The following is a 19,501-nucleotide window of genomic DNA, read 5'->3' on the forward strand; positions in this document are numbered from 1 at the left end:
ATTTACAGATGTGCTAACTTCGCCTAATATACCAAAGCCAGTCCTAATCAAAACTGTTCTTCTCATCCAATTTGTAGCTTTTAAGATGTAGGCTAGCCTAGGTGTTGTCAACTTAGCAACACAGGCATCAAATTAGTAGTCTTAAGGCATCCGCATGCTTCCAAGCCGAAAGAGTTCATTCATATGTGACTTGTTTCAGCATCACTACTTCACAGGAGAGCAGTGGTGGAAAAAGTATTCAATTGTCATACTTGTGTAAAAGTCAAGATACCTTAATAGAAAATGACTCAAGTGAAAGTCACCCAGTAAAATACTACTTTAAAATTAATTTTATTTGTCACATGTGCTGAATACAACAGGTGTAGACTTTACAGTGAAATGCTTACTTACAAGCCCTTAACCAACAATGCAGTTTTAAGAAAAATATGTGTTCAGTAAAAAATAATTAAAGAGCAGCAGTAAAATAAGTGACGAGGCTATATACAGGGGTACCGAGTTAATATGCGGGGGCACAGGTTAGTCTAGATAATTGAGGTAATATGTACAAGTAGGTGAAGTTAAAGTGACTGGATAGATGATAAACAAAGTAGCAGCAGCGTAAAAGGGGGGGGGGGGGGACAATGCAAATAGTCTGGGTAGCCATTTGATTAGGTGTTCAGAAGTCTTATGGCTTGGGGGGGTAGAAGCTGTTTAGAAGTGTTTTGGACCTAGACTCCGGTACAGCTTGCCGTGCGGTAGCAGAAAGAACAGTCTATGACTGGGGTGGCTGGAGTCTTTGACAATTTTTAGGGCCTTCCTCTGACACTGCCTGGTATAGAGGTCCTGGATGGCAAGACACTTGGCCCCTGTGATGTACTGGGCTGTACAGGATCTGAGGACCCATACCAAATCTTTTCAGCCTCCTGAGGAGGAATAGGCTTTGGCATACCTTCCTCAAAATTGTCTTGGTGTGTTTGGACCATGATAGTTTGTTGGTGATGTGGACACCCATCGACGAGAATGGGGGCGTGCTCGGTCCTCCTTTTCCTCTAGTCCACAATCATCTCCTTTGTCTTGATTACATTGAGGGAGAGGTTGTTATCCTGGTACCACACGGTCAGATCTCTGACCTCCTCCCTATAGGCTGTCTCATGAATGTCGGTGATCAAGCCTACCACTGTTGTCGTCAGTAAACTTAATGATGCTATTGGAGTCGTGCCTGGCCATGCAGTCATGAGTGAACAGGGAGTGCAGGAGGGGACTGACCACGCACCCCTGTGGGGTCCCAGTGTTGAGGATCAGCGTGGCAGATGTTACCTACCCTTACCACCTGGGGGCACCCTGACAGGAAGTCCAGTATCCAGTTGCAGAGGGAGGTGTTTAGTCCCAGGGTCCTTTAGCTTAGTGATGAGCTTTGAGGGCACTATGGTGTTGAACACTGAGCTGTAGTCAATGATAAGCATTCTCACATAGGTGTTCCTTTTGTCCAGATGGGAAATGGCAGTATGGAGTCCAATAGAGATTGCATCATCTGTGGATATGTTGGGGCGGTATACAAATTGGAGTGGGTCTAGGGTTTCTGGGATAATGGTGTTGTGAGCCATGACCAGCCTTTAAAAGCACTTCATGGCTACAGACGTGAGTGCTACGGGTCGGTAGTCATTTAGGTAGGTTACCTTATTTTTCTTGGGCACAGGGACTATGGTGGTCAGCTTGAAACATGTTGGTATTAGACAGTCAGGGACAGGTCGAAACTGTCAGTGAAGACATTTGCCAGTTGGTCAGCGCATGCTCGGAGTACACGTCCTGGTAATCCGTCTGGCCCTGCGGCCTTGTGAATGTTGACCTGTTTTAAAGGTCTTACTCACATCGGCTACGGAGAGCGTGATCACACAGTCGTCCGGAACAGCTGATGCTCTCATGCATGCTTCAGTGTTGCTTGCCTCGAAGCGAGCGTAGAAGTATTTTCGCTCGTCTGGTAGGCTTGCGTCACTGGGCAGCTCTCAGCTGGGCTTCCCTTTGTAGTCTGTAATAGTTTGCAAGCCCTGCCACATCCGACGAGCGTCGGAGCAGTACAATTCAATCTTATGCCTGTATTGACGCTTTGTCTATTTTGATGGTTTGTCGGAGAGCATAGCGAGATTTCTTATAATCTTCCGAGATTGTCCCGCTCCTTGAACGTGGCAGCTCTACCCTTTAGCTCAGTGCAGATGTTGCAGAAAGTCTAAAAGTATTTGGTTTAATATAGTTAAGTATCAAAAGTAAATGGAATTGCAAAAATGTACTTAAGTATCAAATTAGTTTTATTAAGCAAACCAGATGGCACAATTTGTATACTTAAAAAAAAAATATATATATTTTTTTTAATGGATAGCCAGGGGCACACCAACACTCAGACATACTTTACAAAAGAAGAATTTTGTGTTTAGTGAGTCGGCCAGATCAGAGGCAGTAGGGATGACCGGGGATGTTCTCTTGATAAGTGAGTGAATTGGACCATTTTCCTGTCAATGTAATGATTACTTTTTGGTGTCAGGGGAAATGGAGTAAAAAGTAAATCATTTTCTTTAGAAATGTAGTGAAGTAAAAGTGAAATTTGCAAAAATATAAATAAAGGACAGCTACCCGAAAAGTAAAATACTTTAAAGTACAACTTAAATAGTTAAGTACCTTACACCACTGCAGGAGAGCCATTTGAACGTAAACTTTTTTTATTTGATCAAAATGAGTTTTTTGGCAGAAATGCCTTCTGGAACATGTGAACTTTCATGTGCATTACTAACAAACGTGTATGCCATCTGTAAATATGAATAAAATTGTTAAATTATGAGCCTAGTTGGTTTAGCCATGGAAAAAGTCAGGAACCTTCCTGCTAGCCATGATTGGCTGAGATAATGGATGGGCTGGACATGCCGAGAGATTAATTTTGATTTAGCAGACCAATCCGAACTGTAGTATTTGTACGCAATCCTTTCTAACGCAGCTTTTTTGTTGTTGAAAGTTATTAGTGTTGCTCTCCACTTTCTGGTGGTCCGAGTTTTGAAATCAGTGGAATTAGAGTATGATAGCTAAGGAGATTCAATGTTCTCGAAAAGAGAACACAGAAGGCTGGAGAAAATACCTGTCTCCGGATTACATCTTTAAACTAAGGGAAACCATGGCATCCATGACAGAGAGGGAGTAGCATCCATCCATGTATTTCAGTTATAATACATTTCTAATTTTGCCAGTCGTTTTCATTTCAAGTTAAAGCGTACTGTTAGGTCGCTAGCTAAAGTTAACTGGCTGGCTTGTTAGCTAATGTTACAAGTATGATCTGTATCGTAATATTATTCGTATCTCAGACCCATTTTCATTGCGAGTTATATCCTAATGCAGGGCTGCCCAACCCTCTCCCAGGAAATCTACTGTCCTGTGGGTTTTCAGTCCAACCCTAATTTAACACACCTGATTCTACTAATTAGCTGCACAACAATACCTTAACTAGCTGAATCAGATATGCTAATTTAGGGTTGGACTGAATCTACAGGACAGTAGATCTCCAGGAAGAGCTTTGGTCAACCCTGGGTCTAATGTTAGCTAGCTAGCTAACATTGAACCTGGTTGGTTAGTTACCTTCAGATTCATGCAGGGTAGTAACATTGAGTTAATGGTTCATTGTTTAGCTAGCTAAAATACACCATTTCAAATTTTGCTACATGAGATCGAGCCGGACGGTCACACATTATGACTAGATTTTGTGATTTTTTTTTTTTAGTTTTGGAATTTGGTAAGGGTTTTTTCGGCTGTTCGGGCACGCTAGTTTTTCTCGGTCAGCTGAAGTTCGGAAGCTGACGTCTACGCCCCTTCGTTCATGATTGGTCAACTGTAGGGATTCTTCAATTAAGTATTTTGTCATTCAATGAGAGATCACTCGTTTTCATGCACATTTTTTTCATTTGAGAAATACTGCACCAAACATCTTAGTCACACAATTTTACATCTAACTAAGATCTCCTCTGCGAAATCTTCATAATTAATGACAGATGTCTTGTGGTATCTAAGATTAATTCTGACTATTTTGACGAAGCGTATTCTGGCTTTGGTGTCTCAAAATGGTCAAACAGTACTATTTGCTTGAAAAACGAGAAAAAATGCACAAGGTCTTTTAAGAGATTATGCGAAAACACTCGTTCTGTTTCGGGTATACTTCAGCTAGCCGCAGCTAAACTTAAACATGCTGACACCTTTAGTCCTCATAGACCACACCGTAATGTCTTCATCTAGGGCAGGGATTATCAACTCAATTTAGGTGCTGGACATTTTTAAAATTGTATTAATAATTTTTTTGAGCGGATGGTAAACTGCAAATTGACCAAAATATGGCCAAATAGATATTTGACTTAAACATAATAATTTCAAACCTTGCTTACATTTGTATACAGTCACATATATCTCTTTTATGCATGGGAATACTTTGGAACAGATTTCCAAAAGGTAAATCACTGAGCTGATTTACAGGTGTTTTAGTCTTGTGTCCACTCCCCAAAAAACGTGAGATTTGTTTTGCTCAGAACTTGGGGTAACTCCAGTTGGGAACCCTGATCTAGGCAATAATTTCCCCTTAAACTATGAAAGATGTTGTAGAAAGTAACCATGTCAAATGGCTTGGAATGTTTGACAAACCCCTTTACCCCTAGCCATTTTGGTTTGTTTAACCTCTTGGGGCCCCTCATTTTATATAGGCTAGACAGAGTCAGTACCGGTAGTTTGTTAGGTTAAGTTAATTCATTTTGGCATCTGTTTGAACAAGTCGTCCTTGAGCACCTATGACTTTGAATGGTCTTAATCGGGCTTGTTTAGTTTAGAGAACCTTTGAGCTAGGCCACAGGGAATATGCCTAGGTTAAACTAGGTTAATTGTAGGCTAGTTTTTTTTTCTTCAGTTTTCAAGCTAATACCTTTGGCTTTGGGTAATGTTCTGTGCAAGGTACAATATAGACACTGAACTTCATTCTAAAGAATAGCTTAAATCATGACATAGGCTACCAGTGATGATGAAATAGGCTATTTCAAACAGACCAAATGAACAGATCACTCTAACCCTTCTATGCTGTTCAAGCTGAGGGGAGTTCAACTCTGTTGTCTACTAGATTTTTCTTTTGTTGATATTTTTCTAATTTTAAACAGGAGCTCTTCTTTTGTAAAGAAACTGGTATAGAGACAAATTGAAAGTTTAGTTTGTGGGAGTCATTAGGATACCCCTCAGTTGAATCTAGGATAACCCAAATATTGACTTGAGTGGAACGGTTTATTATTTCAGTTTTCATGGTGCAAATCAAATCATTCTAATTTTATTTGTTCCGTACACATATTTTGCAGATGTTATCGCAGGTGCAGTGAAATGCTTGTTCCTAACCCCAACAGTGCAGTTATACCTAACAATACACAAATCCCCAAAATAAAGATATCAGGATGAGCAATATCCGTCTGAGATATAAATATACACAGAACACATATATAAACGCAACATGTAAAGTGTTGGTCCCATGTTTCATGAGCTGAAATGTAAAAAAATGTACAAAAGCTTATTTCTTTCATTTATGCACACGTTTGTTTACAGCCCTGTTCGTGAGCATTTCTCTTTGCCAAAATAATCCATCCACTTGACAGGTGTGGCATATCAAGAAGCAGATTGAACAGCATGATCATTACACAGGTGCATCTTGTGCTGTGGACAATAAAAAGCCACTCTAAAATGTGGAGTTTTGTCACACAACACAATGCCACGTCTCTAGTTTTGAGGGATGTCCAACTGGCCTCTCAACCATAGACCACATGTAACCACGCCAGCCATGGATCTCTGCATCCGGTTTCTTCACCTGTGGGATCGTCTGAGGTGGGATGGGTGTTGAGGAGTATAAAGCCCTTTTGTGGGGAAAAACTCATTCTGATTGACTGGGCCTGGCTCCCCAGTGGGTGGGCCTATGCCCGCCCATGGCTGCACCCCTGCCCAATCATGTGAAATCCATAGATTTGGGCCTAATACATTTATGTAAATTGACTGATTTCCTTAAATGAACTGTAACTCTGTAAAATCTTTGAAATTGTTACATGTTGCGTTTAATATTTTTGTTCATTATGTGTGTCTGTTTTTTATGGACAGTAATAGGAATAGAAAAGGTGTGTACAGCAGTACTTCTAGCCTATTGGATGAGTTGGGGGCGTGCCGTGGGGGGTGAACGAAAGCCTAACCTGCCGTTCCTGTTTCTGACATTGTACTCTGGAACGGCTGATTCAACTTGTTGTTGGGACATTAGAACAGACCAAGGCCTAGTCTATATTTATAATGAACAGAATAGAGGCTTGTATGCTCCTCTCTCTGTCTGGTCATAAGGTTGTTGAAACCATGAGTTTCAGGTCATGACAAACATGCGATGAAACCTGTGTTAGTTTCATCTAGGGCTGTCTTGTCTGGGTGTGTCTGTCTGTGTCTCCGTCCCATGAATACCTGTTTTCAGTCCAGTTCTGATTAGGCTAGGTTTGTTGTGGACGTAGAAGAATGCGGTATTGTGAACAGGAAAATGTAAATTTCAGACAAACACAACAGCATTTAAAAAAAAACACATTTTTTTTAAATCAGGGAACAGCACAAGCACAGTCGACACGAAAGGCATGTAGGCGTATTAGCTTGTTTAGTAAATTGGCTCTCGTCTCCATTTTAGCTTGTTGGTGTATTAGCATGTTTAATTGTCTCTAGTCTCCATTTTAGCTTGTCATTGTCTAACTGATTCATTCTGAGTAGGCCTAGTCAGGTCAATACATGTAGGTTGAAGTTAGTCCTATCCCACAACTTTGCTACCGTTCAAACGCTAGGTTATTTATCCTAAATAGCCTTTACGCTAGGCTAACTCTCTTTGTCCTAAAGTGCTTAAATCTCATACTTTTCTGTAGGTTTACTTACCAGTAGAAGGTCTAAGATACATTTGCAGTTAATTGCAGGTAGAATATGTCAAAGGTGGAAGCCTAGATTGAGTGTGCTCTTGAATGCTAATTGGAGTCCAGTTCACCGTCATCACTGATTGCCTTGGGTTTGCAATCTAAGTAGACTACTTGTCCTTAAAATAGGCCTACTTCATCTGAGATTTTTTTTTTATACCAGTAGCCTATTATTCATAATTCAATTAAAGTGGAGGGCTATATATATAATTCCCTCACGACTTCTGTGAAAAGACAATGAAGATTGTGATATCGCTTTCAGTTAGTAGTGGAGATCTATAATGAGACTTGTGCAGGACATTGTTCAGTGTGCAGGACATTGTTTCGATTAGAAGCGTTTCCAACCATCTTACATAGTGTTCTTGAAATTGTCTGTTTTTGAAACAGGTCCTTTTGGGGAGTAATTTTTATATCTATGAAACGGAGACGGTTAAATTGCATGTTGACTTGGGTGCCTGGCAGTGTCAGGATAAGGCACCATCCAAGTAGGTCATCATCCAGAAGAATAGATGATTACGTCAGAGAACTGGGTAGGAACTGAACAATATTTCCCAGGCCACTGACCACCACTCTTAGGCCTAATTGCTTTACTTTTTGCTGGTTTAAACTTATTTATTGAGTTGATTTGTGGACAAGTTAGCCTATAACCAGTTTAAGACTCACTCAACATTTTCATTTGGTTCAATCTGGGAAATGTTTTGTTTTATCAACATACTACTGTTGCATCACATTTTCAGGATGGGACTAAGCTATTGATCACCATGTTGTATCGTGTTTGTTCACACTGAATGTTTCCTATGTCCATGTCAACTGTAGGCCTACTGCTAATCTAATGTGTGTTGTCTTTTTCAGCCATTTTTTCAGCTGGTAAAGCTACGAAAGCTGGGCCTGAGTGACAACGAGATCCATAGGCTTCCACCAGAGATAGCCAACTTCATGCAGCTGGTAGAACTTGATGTCTCTCGTAATGGTGAGAAGAGAACCACTGCTCTAAACTAGGGGTGTGACGTTTAAACTAAATTGGGATTGTTAACATAAAAAAAGAAACTAAAGTGTGTTACATTTTTTAAAATGTTTATACAAAGTTAAAATCACAGTGCAGTTATCAAAACTACCACTAACAAACAGGTTAAATAAAAATTAAAAATTGAAACTGCAATATGTATCTTTTTGGGCGACCCAACTAAATTCACATAGAAATGTGAGTTATAAATCTGTTATTCTCATTGAAAGCAAGTCTAAGAAGCAGTAGATGTTCTATGTGCACTACTTCTATGCTTCCAGTCTTAAATGTTCTTTTTGTGTCTTTTGCTTTCGGTTTTGTACACCAGATACAAACAGCTGAAAATACAATATTTTGGGGTATTAAAAATATTTAATTGGTTTAGATGATTGTTTTGTAACAAATTGAAATTTAGAGAACTGTTCGAATTTTAGCAACCAGGAAATGGCTGCTCGATTTCTGCGTATTGCACCTTTAAATATACACTTAATGCAACAATGTTGTAACGTTAGTAGGAGGAGATATGCATCTTTCAAATTATTTGCCATGAATATAAAGATCTCTGCACGTCATCCTCGTTAACAGTTGAAAAAATGGCAGCGAGTGAGACCGGAAACGACAGTAGCAAAGTCCTGTATGGCAATACTTTGAGAAGTTAAATGAGAAGGTTGTGAAATGCAAACTTTGCAAGGTGGAATTGAGCTACAGGTGCAATGCTGAATGGGAGGCACCGTGAAACCCAACCCGTTGCTGGCAGCAGTGAGATAAGGGACGGAGTCAGAATTGCAGCGCTGATTGCAGTTGATATGCAGCCATTTGTCTATGGTAGATGACTTCGGCTTCAATGTTGCCCTAATGGTATGTCTAGAACCAGATTACAAGATGCCATGCTGAAAAACTGTGATGGCCCAGATGGATAAATTATACAATGATTGCTCTGCAAATAGCCCTACAAAGCTCTTAAACACCATACGTGGCAGAACAGATTGTTGGACGTCTATGAACACGCTGTCATACATCGCTACAACAAACCAAAAGGGTAGCGGTGTGGTTAAGGTTACGTTTAAAACCACATTTTAAGAAGAGAAATTGTAGAAATAGGCGGGATTTATGACTTTGTGGCTGTGGTAACTAGTGGCGACCGTCTGGTAGCTAGCCAGGTCTGTGGTTGATTGAACTGCATTGCCACCTGGCGGTCAAAAGCAGGACCATATCTGAATTGTGAATTCATGTAATTTGAAGATTTTTTTGTCTTATCGTTTAAACAATAAATGGTAGTTTAAACGTTAAGAATGTTTTTACATTTGTCACATCCCTACTATAAACACTTGGTTGGAGGGATTTTCAGCCCCACCAAACAGGCCTAAACTCTCATTGACTCGACCACTGGTGCTATGAATGAAGACATTTTAAACTGCCTGCTTATTTTGATAATGCCTCAGTTATGACTAGGCTCTTTGTTAGAAAATGCAATAAATGCTGGACAAGCAATAGAAGTAGCTCAAACCACCATTCAGTGCTATCAATCCCCTTAACTGTACAGACCCAACATATTTTCAGAGCCACATTGGTGTGGTTTCTCCCATAACTTCTGGACTAAAAGGGTTAAAATTTCTCAAAGAGAGCTGCCATCGCAGAGCTTCCCAGTAGGACAAAATCCAGAATGCTAATTATGTTGATTTATAGAAGTTCAAATGGCAGTTTCACATGCAGCTCTCTATGTTTGCCACCACAACCATAATCATTTTGTGGTGATTCTAAATAGACGTTTCTCCTTTATGGAGATCTATTAACATTGTCTGGATCATTAGCTTTAAGTGGAATGCCTAGTTGGATGGACGTTCTGAACTAAGTTGTAATCTTGACTGAGGCACGTTATAGTTTGGCCAAGAAATCTCAGGCCTGGCTAACAAAACCAGTCTTCATTTTATGCCAGTGTTTAGTGTGTTTCTCAATACCATTTACAGGGTGTTGATCAAGATGTTTCTAATATGAAGTTCTTTCCTCCCTCATATAGACATCATAGAAATTCCAGAGACCATTTCTTACTGTAAAGCGCTCCAAGTAGCAGACTTTAGTGGAAACCCATTAACAAGGTAACTGAACTTTGAATTCATGTCTCCATAAATGTTTAGCGAATGGGAAGGATAACAAGACGGACATTACAGCGGTGTAGTAGCATTATAGTAGGCTGTATGTAGGAACTGCATGACAACTTCAACAGAGTAAGTATCGTTTGAACACTAGCAGACTGTTGTAAGTAAGAACTATACTGGAAGGAAAATGGAATAACTTTTTTATATAGGTACATCTTCAGACAGCATTTATTTGTTGCTTTAACTAGCCTATCTGACCGCATTTAACTAAAATATTGTTCAATTAGCATGAACTAGTCATTTAAGTTAATGAATATAATTGTATGGGATATTTTTTCCTCCCCTAGTTTTCCTGTCAGCTGTCTCATGCAGAGGAGGCTGGTGGGAAGAGCTATAGGAGGACAGGCTCATTGTAGTCCCCCTATAACGCCTTCCACTAGCGTCCTCTGGTCTCATGGTGAGGTCTGTGTTTAATTTGCACCCCAGTGGAGGCAAAGCCACAATGCCATATGGTTCAGTTTGGGACTGGCCATGCACTGGGCTGTGTGATTAGCTGCACATTGGTACTGTACATATGGCCTAGATCAGGGGTATTCAACTATTACCCTACAAGATCCGGAGCCTGCTGGTTTTCTGTTCTACCTGATAATGAATTGTACCCACCTGGTGTCTAAATCAATCCCTGATCAGAGGATAACAATGGGGAAATGCAGTGGAACTGGCTTCAAGGTTCAGAGTTGAGTTTGAAGGGCCTAGATGTTCTTGTTGGAAAGCTTTACTCAGTTCCCAGGAAGAGAATATATAGCTGGCACTCTGACTGACCTGCAGATGATACAACATGTTTAAGCGTTGTGATTTGGAATGAAATGTGGCCAGGCATTACAACCCACAAATAAAACTTTCACTCTCCCACACTGACAGTAGCATTGTGTGTCGGAGATTGTCTCTGGGTTACCATGTTAAATATGAGTGGGCGGCAGGTAGCCTAATAGTTAAGAGCTTTTGGCCAGTAATTCAAAAGTTGCTGGTTTGAATCCCTGAGTGAAAAATATGTCAATGTGCCCTTGAGCAAGGCACTTAACCCTAATTGCTCCTGTAAGTCACTGTGGATAAATGACTAAAATGTAAAAAATATATCTCTGGGTGACAATTTTTTAGATAGGAGTGAATCAGATCACGAAGGCTTAAAACCATAATGTATCAAATGGAAAGTTATTTCCTGTTGATCAGACACTTTCCTGTCAGCTTTATAGTATATTTTATGGATGTTTCCTTATTGCCTATTAATACAGTCAGATCCAGAGATTTTCAAGAATCTGCATCCATTTATTGTCATCTCGCAAGGATCTGATGTATATTTGAATGCCTCTTGTTTTTCCAGATTGCCTGAGAGTTTTTCAGAGCTCCACAATTTAACTTGCCTTTCCATCAATGACATTTCGTTGCAGATTCTTCCCGATAACATTGGAAAGTAAGTACCTCATCCTTTTAGTCTTAAAAAAAACAAAAACAACATTTGCTTCATCGTCCTTTTCATACGGAATCGTCTTTTTTTATATTAATAATATTTAAAATTAATCTTTTGGTCATTTTTATGAGGATTCAGTGTATAATTTCACAAAGGGACAAGAATGGTGTTATTGGATTTATGGCAGATACATTTACAGGGCTAGTTTTATCAGCAGATTCTGCTTCTTTCCTGTCCTTCTCTATCCCCAGCGGCCCTGTTAATTTCCTGTGTAATTTTCTCCAGCGTGCCATGTTCCTTGATGTTTCACTTGCAGAAGAATGCCAGCGCTCTCTTCCTTCAGATAAAGGATTAATAAAGCACGGAGCAACTAGTGTAAAACTAAACAAAGCTCTGTTTTGATTTGACATATTGCTGTAAATTAGGGATTACTGTATATAGCATAGCCTTACATGATTAATACACAGATGGTATTTTGCAGAATGATTCAGTCTTGGTTTTCTCGCTACGTGATTAGTAGGTCTAGATTATAGACTTTAAGTAATGTTACATTCATTGCGCTCAGCTCGATTTAAGTCCTATTAAATCTGTGTTCATCTGAGTTACCATGGTGACCTAGTAAGAGCACCGTGACAGTTAATGTTAAGACGGACCTACTTGTGAATAAATGGAGAGCATTAGCCCAGATATTGATTGTTCATCCATTCACTCATCTAGCTGTGGAGGACTGAAATTATATCACCACATATGAGGTTGTACACAAAAGGTGTAGGCTTTATGGATTTATAGAAAAAACACTTTTCTACACCGCTGTTAATCTCTCGGACAGGCTCACCCAACATAAATGGTATCGTACTGTCTGTCAACAGATTGTGGGATGTGACAACTGAGAACCTTTGTTTAGATTTTTCATCACTGATCATTTAAACAAATCACAATTTCAAAGGTGTTCGCATCTTTCGAATTTCCAAAAGGGGATATTTGTCCCATTGACTGTAACTTCAGAGAGAGGGGGGTGACGCTGACGCTCTGCTTCTTCTCCTCGTTCTAGTGTCTTTTCAACACATCTGCCCCCAGAACTTAATCGAGCATCTGATGCAATTACACAATATTTTAGTACCATGTTTCCGAAATTATAATTATCAATGTGGCCAGCTAACATCTCACCTAGACACCATTGTAGTAGCTACATTTGGATAACCCAGGCTGGGAATCATCCAGCATTGATATACCATATCAGTGTTTTTGCATTTGAGCCATTGATCTATGCTCTTACTTTCCCAGTTTGACAGATAGATTTCTCTATTGGCTTTCCACTGGATCCGACTCCCATGCAGAGTGGTTTAGAGGGCTCAGGGATAACAGATCCGTTTTCAGAGCTATTCCGTCTATCTCCCGATGGCATAGGATTCTACCTCCGCCTAAGGCATGTGTACCATACAGATGTTAGATCTTAATTTGATCACTCTTTTGTTGCTGAGAATTTTCTTATCGCAGGAAAGGCAGATGAATTCAGTGAACATGCACTACCACACGGTTATATTAAGTGTTGCACTTGTCATGTTGTCTAATTTTGACCAGATAATACCCTAACCACTGATCAAGCAACATTATTGATTAACGTTCAAATCCTGTTGCTGCAGGATTATTTTGCTGCGACAGTAGGGGTCAAATTAAGATCATGCATCTATCAGACTTGCATAACTCAATGAGTCGGGGCATGTCAGTATCTGCCCTCACAACTAGGGGAGTTAATGACTGAGAACTAGAACACGGTTGAAAAACAAGTTGGTGTGGCTCAACACCGCATGCAGCTCTCCGTCATAGGGGTGAATGGCACTGACACCTTATCAACTCAACATGGTAATAGTCAGCTGTCTGGCTCTGTCGCAAAACATAATGTATGGCCTAGTGAGTGTTAAATTGCGCCTCTTGCAGCATGTTGTGAGTGGTTTGGTTGGCTCTCTGGGTAATCTGAAATGCTAGGGCTAAAACTGCAAGCATCAGAGCTACAAGAGATTTCTCTCTGTCCTTTTAATCTGGCCCAGTAAACTCACGTTGTGACGGGGGAATCCAGAAAGACCCAGTCGGGTTAGCCTGTCATTCAGGAGAGATTGCGTATAGATTAAGAAGAATTCTACTCTGTTTGTCCCGCCGTTTGAGACTTCATGGCTCACATTTTATTTGCTTTACTCCCATTATTTATGTTATTCCTGAGACCAAAGAACAGACTGTCAACTGTCCTGTCTCTATTAAAAGCTCCCGAGCCAGTAGACCATTCAAATAGTATTACTTGTTAAAGGATTTGCTGCCTCCCTCCCTCCCTCCCTCCAAAAACTACTTTAGGATTTTATTTCATTATACTGTCACTGAATGAAATTCACCATTTAACAAAATGTGAGCACGAAAGAGGGGGTTGACCTGGGGGGGCTCTGAGGTACTGGAACGCATGAAAAGTAATTCACATTTATAATAAAGCATTGCATGCATATCGCATTTGCGTAGTGGAATAGAGCAGTAGAGTAGAGGCGCTTGCATTAGTTGCACACATGGGAAATATTTTTGTAGCCTAAGGTCCGGAGAAGAATTTGCCCTTTTATTAATGCATTTCATGCAATTCCAGGTAATTTTACATTACTGGAGTCTTTAGTAGAATATTTTGAAAATGCGCACAAATTTTCGAAATGACCGGCTCTTTAGACACTGAGAATCTGAGCTCAATAAAAATGACCTAGTCTTGAATCCATCAATAGCCTAGGCGATGCGCTCGTGCCAAAAACATATCTCGTCTTGTTTTACTTTGTAAAACAATGCTGTTCACGTAATAGGCCTATTTGGAAGTTAATAAAATATGTTGGTAGCCTACAGCAGACAGACTAGTCTTCTCTTTTTAGCAGGAGCCATTTGCTTTCCAACCTGTGTTTTTCCGCTATTGTATTAGAAATATTGCGCAATGCCTGTTTTGGCTGCATGTTGTTCACTGACAGATTTACTGCGTGTTCCAGACTGTAGGCTATGTCTTTTGATTGGGCTACACACAATCCACAGCTAGGCAATTAAAAAAAGAAGATAAAAAAAGCTATTGATCGTCTGTGGCAAAATGAATATGCCTCCTCCTGGTGTAGTATTCTGAATGATTTCATTTCTTTCTGAACAGACAGCAGTAAATCTGTAACTTTCGCAAATGTATTTAAAATGTTCAGGGGTGCTGCAGCTGCCCCTTTCCTGCGGTTATGAGGAAATAAATGAAGTGCAACCCTGTTGAGATGAGTTGCAGGCTCATGTCTAGCAGAGTGGAGAGAGATCATAGAAAATGAATCTTATTCTAGTTCTGTGAGAGATACAAGCACGCTTCTCTCTCACTGCAGCTACAGCCACGGGTTTTTCTCTAGGCTACAATGTTGCGCAAACCATAACACCGGGCTGGCTCAACCTGAATAAATTCTTAGAATATCAGGCGAGTGCTGAAAATCTATGCTTTCAAATTACGTTTTTTGTGAGACGAGAGAATTAGAGAGGAGGCGACTCAAATGAACTCTGATCGCTTTTATTAGAATGTGCTATTATTAGAATGTTCCGGCAGGACCCAGCTCAAATTAACCACTGATTTTATCACAACCTAATGGTAATTTGATTATCTTGGTTATTACTTTCATTTGAAACAACACTGAAAACATTACCTCTAAACACACACACACACCATTATGTAGAGAGTGTACATGGACACGCCAGTTAATCAACAAGATCAAACATGTTTTTAGAGTGCCATACTGTATCATGGTCTATTCATGTTCAATTCTTTAACTAGGTCTAAATGGATAGTCCTGACATGGACCTAAAGTACACTTTTTTTTTCTTCTTTAAAAACAAATCTGTACGTTGATTCCGGAAGTCATAACAAATGCTAAGACTTCAATCGTAGCGTTGTGTCAATCAAGTTAAGGCCACATTTTATATAGATTGATTACTTTTTGTGCAATTTGATTTGCAATAAGCCACGATTGATTTGTGGCTTGAATGTTCCAGTCCACAAGATTTAGAGATTCCTCTGTGCTTCTGATGCAATTAGGCCTGTAGTTCACCACTGACGATGTCCAAGCCATATCTCCAGAGACTTGCACGAGTGAGTCGCATCACTTTACCACCCACCCGTCAGCTGGAATCAAAAGTGCTGTAATTATTTGAATACCTTTCTTATAGGTCACAATCAGATGGAAGGAAATATCTAGTTACAGATTGTGCGTACTTTTTTTTTTTTAACCTGAGCTCCGTGGTTCCCTTTCATTGGGGATCAAAGATATTACCTCAGCCATTATTTTAGTTGGTATTCGTGCTCCTAAAAGCCTTAATTCTTGGAATTCATAGACTGTCCGAGATGGCTTCAAATAATCTTCATAAAAAGGACAAATAGAATTGCTTTTTTCTCTCTCTGATTTTCTGTTTGTGATAATCTGGGTACAACAACAAATAGCCACTTCTCTTTTGTCTCTCTCCACAGGCTCTCCAACTTGGTGTCACTGGAACTCAGAGAGAACCTGCTGACGTATTTACCAGAGTAAGTACTTCCCTAGACACAGTGCATTCAGAAAGTATTCAGACCCCTTCACTTCTTTTACATTTTGTTACATTACAGCCTTATTGTAAAATGGTTTAAATTGTTACTTTTTTCCCCTGAATCTACACGCGACACCATAATGACATTGCAAAAACAGGTTTTTAGAAAAAAAAGAAGGATATATCATAGTATTCAGAGCCTTTACTCAGTACTTTGTTGAAGCACCTTTGGCAGTGATTACAGCCTTGAGTCTTCTTGGGTATGACGCTACAAGCTTAGCACACCTGTATTTGGGGAGTTTCTCCCGTTCTTCTCTACATATCCTCTCAAGCGCTGTCAGGTTGGATGGGGAGCGTTTCTGCACAACTATTTTCAGGTCTCTCCAGAGATGTTCGATCGGGTTCATGTCCGGTCTCTGGCTGGGCCACTCAAGGACATTCAGAGACTTGTCCCGAAGCCACTCCTGCATTTGTCTTGGCTGTGTGCTTAGGGTCGATGTCCTGTTGGAAGGTGAACCTTTGCCCCAGTCTGAGGTCCTGAGCACACTGGAGCAGGTTTTCATCAAGGGTCTCTCTGTACTTTGCTCCGTTCATCTTTCCCTCGATCCTGACTAGTCTCCCAGTCCCTGCTGCTGAAAAACATCCCCACAGCATGATGCTGCCACCACCATGATTCACCATAGAGATAGTGCCATGTTTCCTCCAGATGTGACGCTTGGTATTCAGGCCAAAGACTTCAATCTTGATTTCATCAGACCAGAGAATCTTGTTTCTCATGGTCAGAGTCCTTTAGGTGCTTTTTGGCAAACTCCAAGCGGGCTGTCATGTGTCTTTTACTGTGGACTCGCTTCTGTTTGGCCACAGCCATAAAGGCCTGATTGGTGGAGGGCTGCAGAGATGGCTGACCTTCTGGAAGGTTCTCTCTTGGTCACCTCCCTGACCAAGGCCCTTATCCCCCGATTGCCCAGTTTGGCCAGGCGGCCAGCTGTAGGACGTGTTTTGGTGGTTCCAAACTCAATTTAAGAATGATGGAGGCCACTGTTCTTGGGGACCTTCAATGCTGCAGAATGTTTTTGGTACCCTTCCCCAGATCTGTGCCTCGACATAATTGTGTCTCGGAGCTCTAAGGACAGTCCTTTCGACCTCATGGCTTGGTTTTTGCTCTGACATGCACTGTCAACTGTGTGACCTTGTATAGACAGGTGTGTGCCTTTCCATGTCCAATCAATTGAATTTACCACAAGTGAACTCCAATCAAGTTGTAGAAACATCTCAAGGATGATCAATGGAAACAGGATGTACCTGAGCTCATTTTCGAGTCTCATAGCAAAGGTTCTGAATAGTTATGTAAATTAGGTATTTTCTATTTTTGTTGTCTTAATAGATTTTCTGAAAATTCTAAAACCTGTTTTCGCTTTGTCATTATGGGGTAGTCATTATGGGGTGTTGTGTGTAGATTAATGAGGGGGAAAGGTAATTTAATACATTTTAGAATAAGGCTGTAACGAAACAAAATGTGGAAAAATTGAAGGGGTCTGAATACTTTCAGAATGCACTGTATATGCTTTGTTTCAGGGCAAATATTAATTGAAGGCTCAAGACGACTAGGCCTACTTTTAGTCCGTCAGAGACTGAAATTCTTATTTTTCCCTGCTCCCAACCCGCCCCAGACATCTGTGTTCCACAAACGCTCTGAGAGTGGCACCCATTCCCCTGAAAAGGGATGTAATGAAGTTGGGTCTGTATGACTACATTACAAGCATGTAGCCAATTAGACTGTAGGTAGACCACAGATGAAGCCTTACGTGTTTTACATGACAGGCATTTATATATAAGATTATATTTAGACTTTCGAGGTGATGTAGAGCACAGTGTGCTCTTTGAAGAGTTGTCTGTCTTCAGCCAATGTTCTACCTGGGTTCTCCCCCGGATTGTGTAACAAGGTGGTGTTGGTGAGTACGGCCGACAGTGCCCCCCTTTGGATTTACAGATTTGAGCTTTTTTAACACCTGTAACTTCCATTTCCTGCTATCTAGAGAAACAATTTGCCTTCTCTGATGAGAAATAAAGCGAGGGGGAAAAAATTATTTGTTTTTACATAGTGGGGCAACGCCTCGTTTACATTCTTTGGGGAGAACCCTTTCAACTTATGTTGACACAACAGTCTCTCGCGGACTGTCTAACCGTCTCACTGCTTGGTATGTGGCCAATACATTTTCACTCGCACATGGTTAAAATGAAACTGCAGTGAAACAGACCGAGAATGAGAAGTAGATCAAATGTACATCCATCTCTGTGTGTGGTGAGTTTGTTGCAAAGCCTAGGCCTACACAGTATGTGATGTTTTAGGATATTTCCTACCCCTCTGGTGCATTCCACAGGTCACTATCGCTACTTCACAGACTTGAAGAACTTGACCTCGGGAACAATGAAATTTACAATTTGGTAAGTTTATCTGACTTGTTTGCACGTAACCTTGTAACTGGTCTCAGTAAGGATGTTGATTTTGTGGGGAGAGCATTCACACTGAAGTAAACAATGTGCCAAGCTAAACGTGTATAGAATGGGCAGCACTCAAATCTCACTCAACACTTTTCTTGTTATGTGAGACATAATTGTGAGTAATGATAAAGATGCCTCCGTCTTGTCATTCTGAAGAGGTAGTGTGACAGGGCCGTTTAGTTTTGTAGTTTATAGTCTTACAACAATGTCAGGTTTAATGTTTATGCAAAGGTAACTCTGATACAGAGAGACACTTCCTGAGAGATGAACTGAAACCAGATCAGGCTAGGGAATGACAGTTTACACATGGTTGAAATTCTTCCACAGTCTTGTTTACATTTGCCTCAGTCACCTGTGTATAATTATTTCCTCACTCTCACTATCTCTTCTCTCTCCTCTGCCTCAAATCCTTCCTCCCACGCAGCCTGAAACAATAGGCTGTCTTGTCAGCTTGAAGAACTTGTGGCTGGACGGAAACCAGTTGGCTGAATTACCTGCAGTAAGATATGTTTAAGACGTTTGCACTAATAATTCTCTCTTATTTAAAAAAAAATGTCTTAATATTACAGTTGAACTTGTAGAATATGGTTTGATTCCCCAAAAAGTAAAAGGTTCCCACCCATTTTAAAACATTGGATGTGCTTAGACTAAATTAATATTGCAACTTGTGTTGATATAATGCAGTCACGAGATGCACCATTATTGTTAAGGGCTAACACGGACTGGGATATGCATTTATAATTGAAGTGTGTTCAACCCGTAGGAGATAGGCAGCATGAAAAGCCTCCTGTGTCTAGATGTATCAGAGAACAAGCTGGAGCACCTTCCAGAAGAGATCGGCGGCCTGGTCTCCCTTACTGACCTGCTGGTGTCTCAAAACCTCATCGATGCTCTGCCAGAGGGCATAGGTCAGGACGCTGTT

General features: G+C 40.5%; 1 protein-coding gene across 2 annotated transcripts in view; it reads left to right on the forward strand.

Moving 5' to 3' along the window:
• lrrc1 (leucine rich repeat containing 1) overlaps positions 1-19,501 on the forward strand; it is a 46,623-nt gene that overhangs the window by 3,622 nt on the left and 23,500 nt on the right. Inside the window, exons 2-9 of one of the 2 annotated variants that reach the window (XM_055889843.1) lie at positions 7,344-7,486; positions 7,809-7,926; positions 9,977-10,055; positions 11,437-11,526; positions 16,022-16,078; positions 18,459-18,522; positions 19,004-19,078; positions 19,343-19,487. In XM_055889843.1, coding sequence (XP_055745818.1) covers positions 7,466-7,486; positions 7,809-7,926; positions 9,977-10,055; positions 11,437-11,526; positions 16,022-16,078; positions 18,459-18,522; positions 19,004-19,078; positions 19,343-19,487 — 649 coding nt within the window. In that variant the 5' untranslated portion in view covers positions 7,344-7,465. The remainder of the gene's footprint in view (positions 1-7,343; positions 7,487-7,808; positions 7,927-9,976; positions 10,056-11,436; positions 11,527-16,021; positions 16,079-18,458; positions 18,523-19,003; positions 19,079-19,342; positions 19,488-19,501) is intronic. The other variant, XM_055889842.1, reaches the window with a different exon arrangement.

This window comes from Salvelinus fontinalis, chromosome 30 (genome assembly GCF_029448725.1).
Source record: "Salvelinus fontinalis isolate EN_2023a chromosome 30, ASM2944872v1, whole genome shotgun sequence".
Taxonomy (NCBI): domain Eukaryota; kingdom Metazoa; phylum Chordata; class Actinopteri; order Salmoniformes; family Salmonidae; genus Salvelinus; species Salvelinus fontinalis.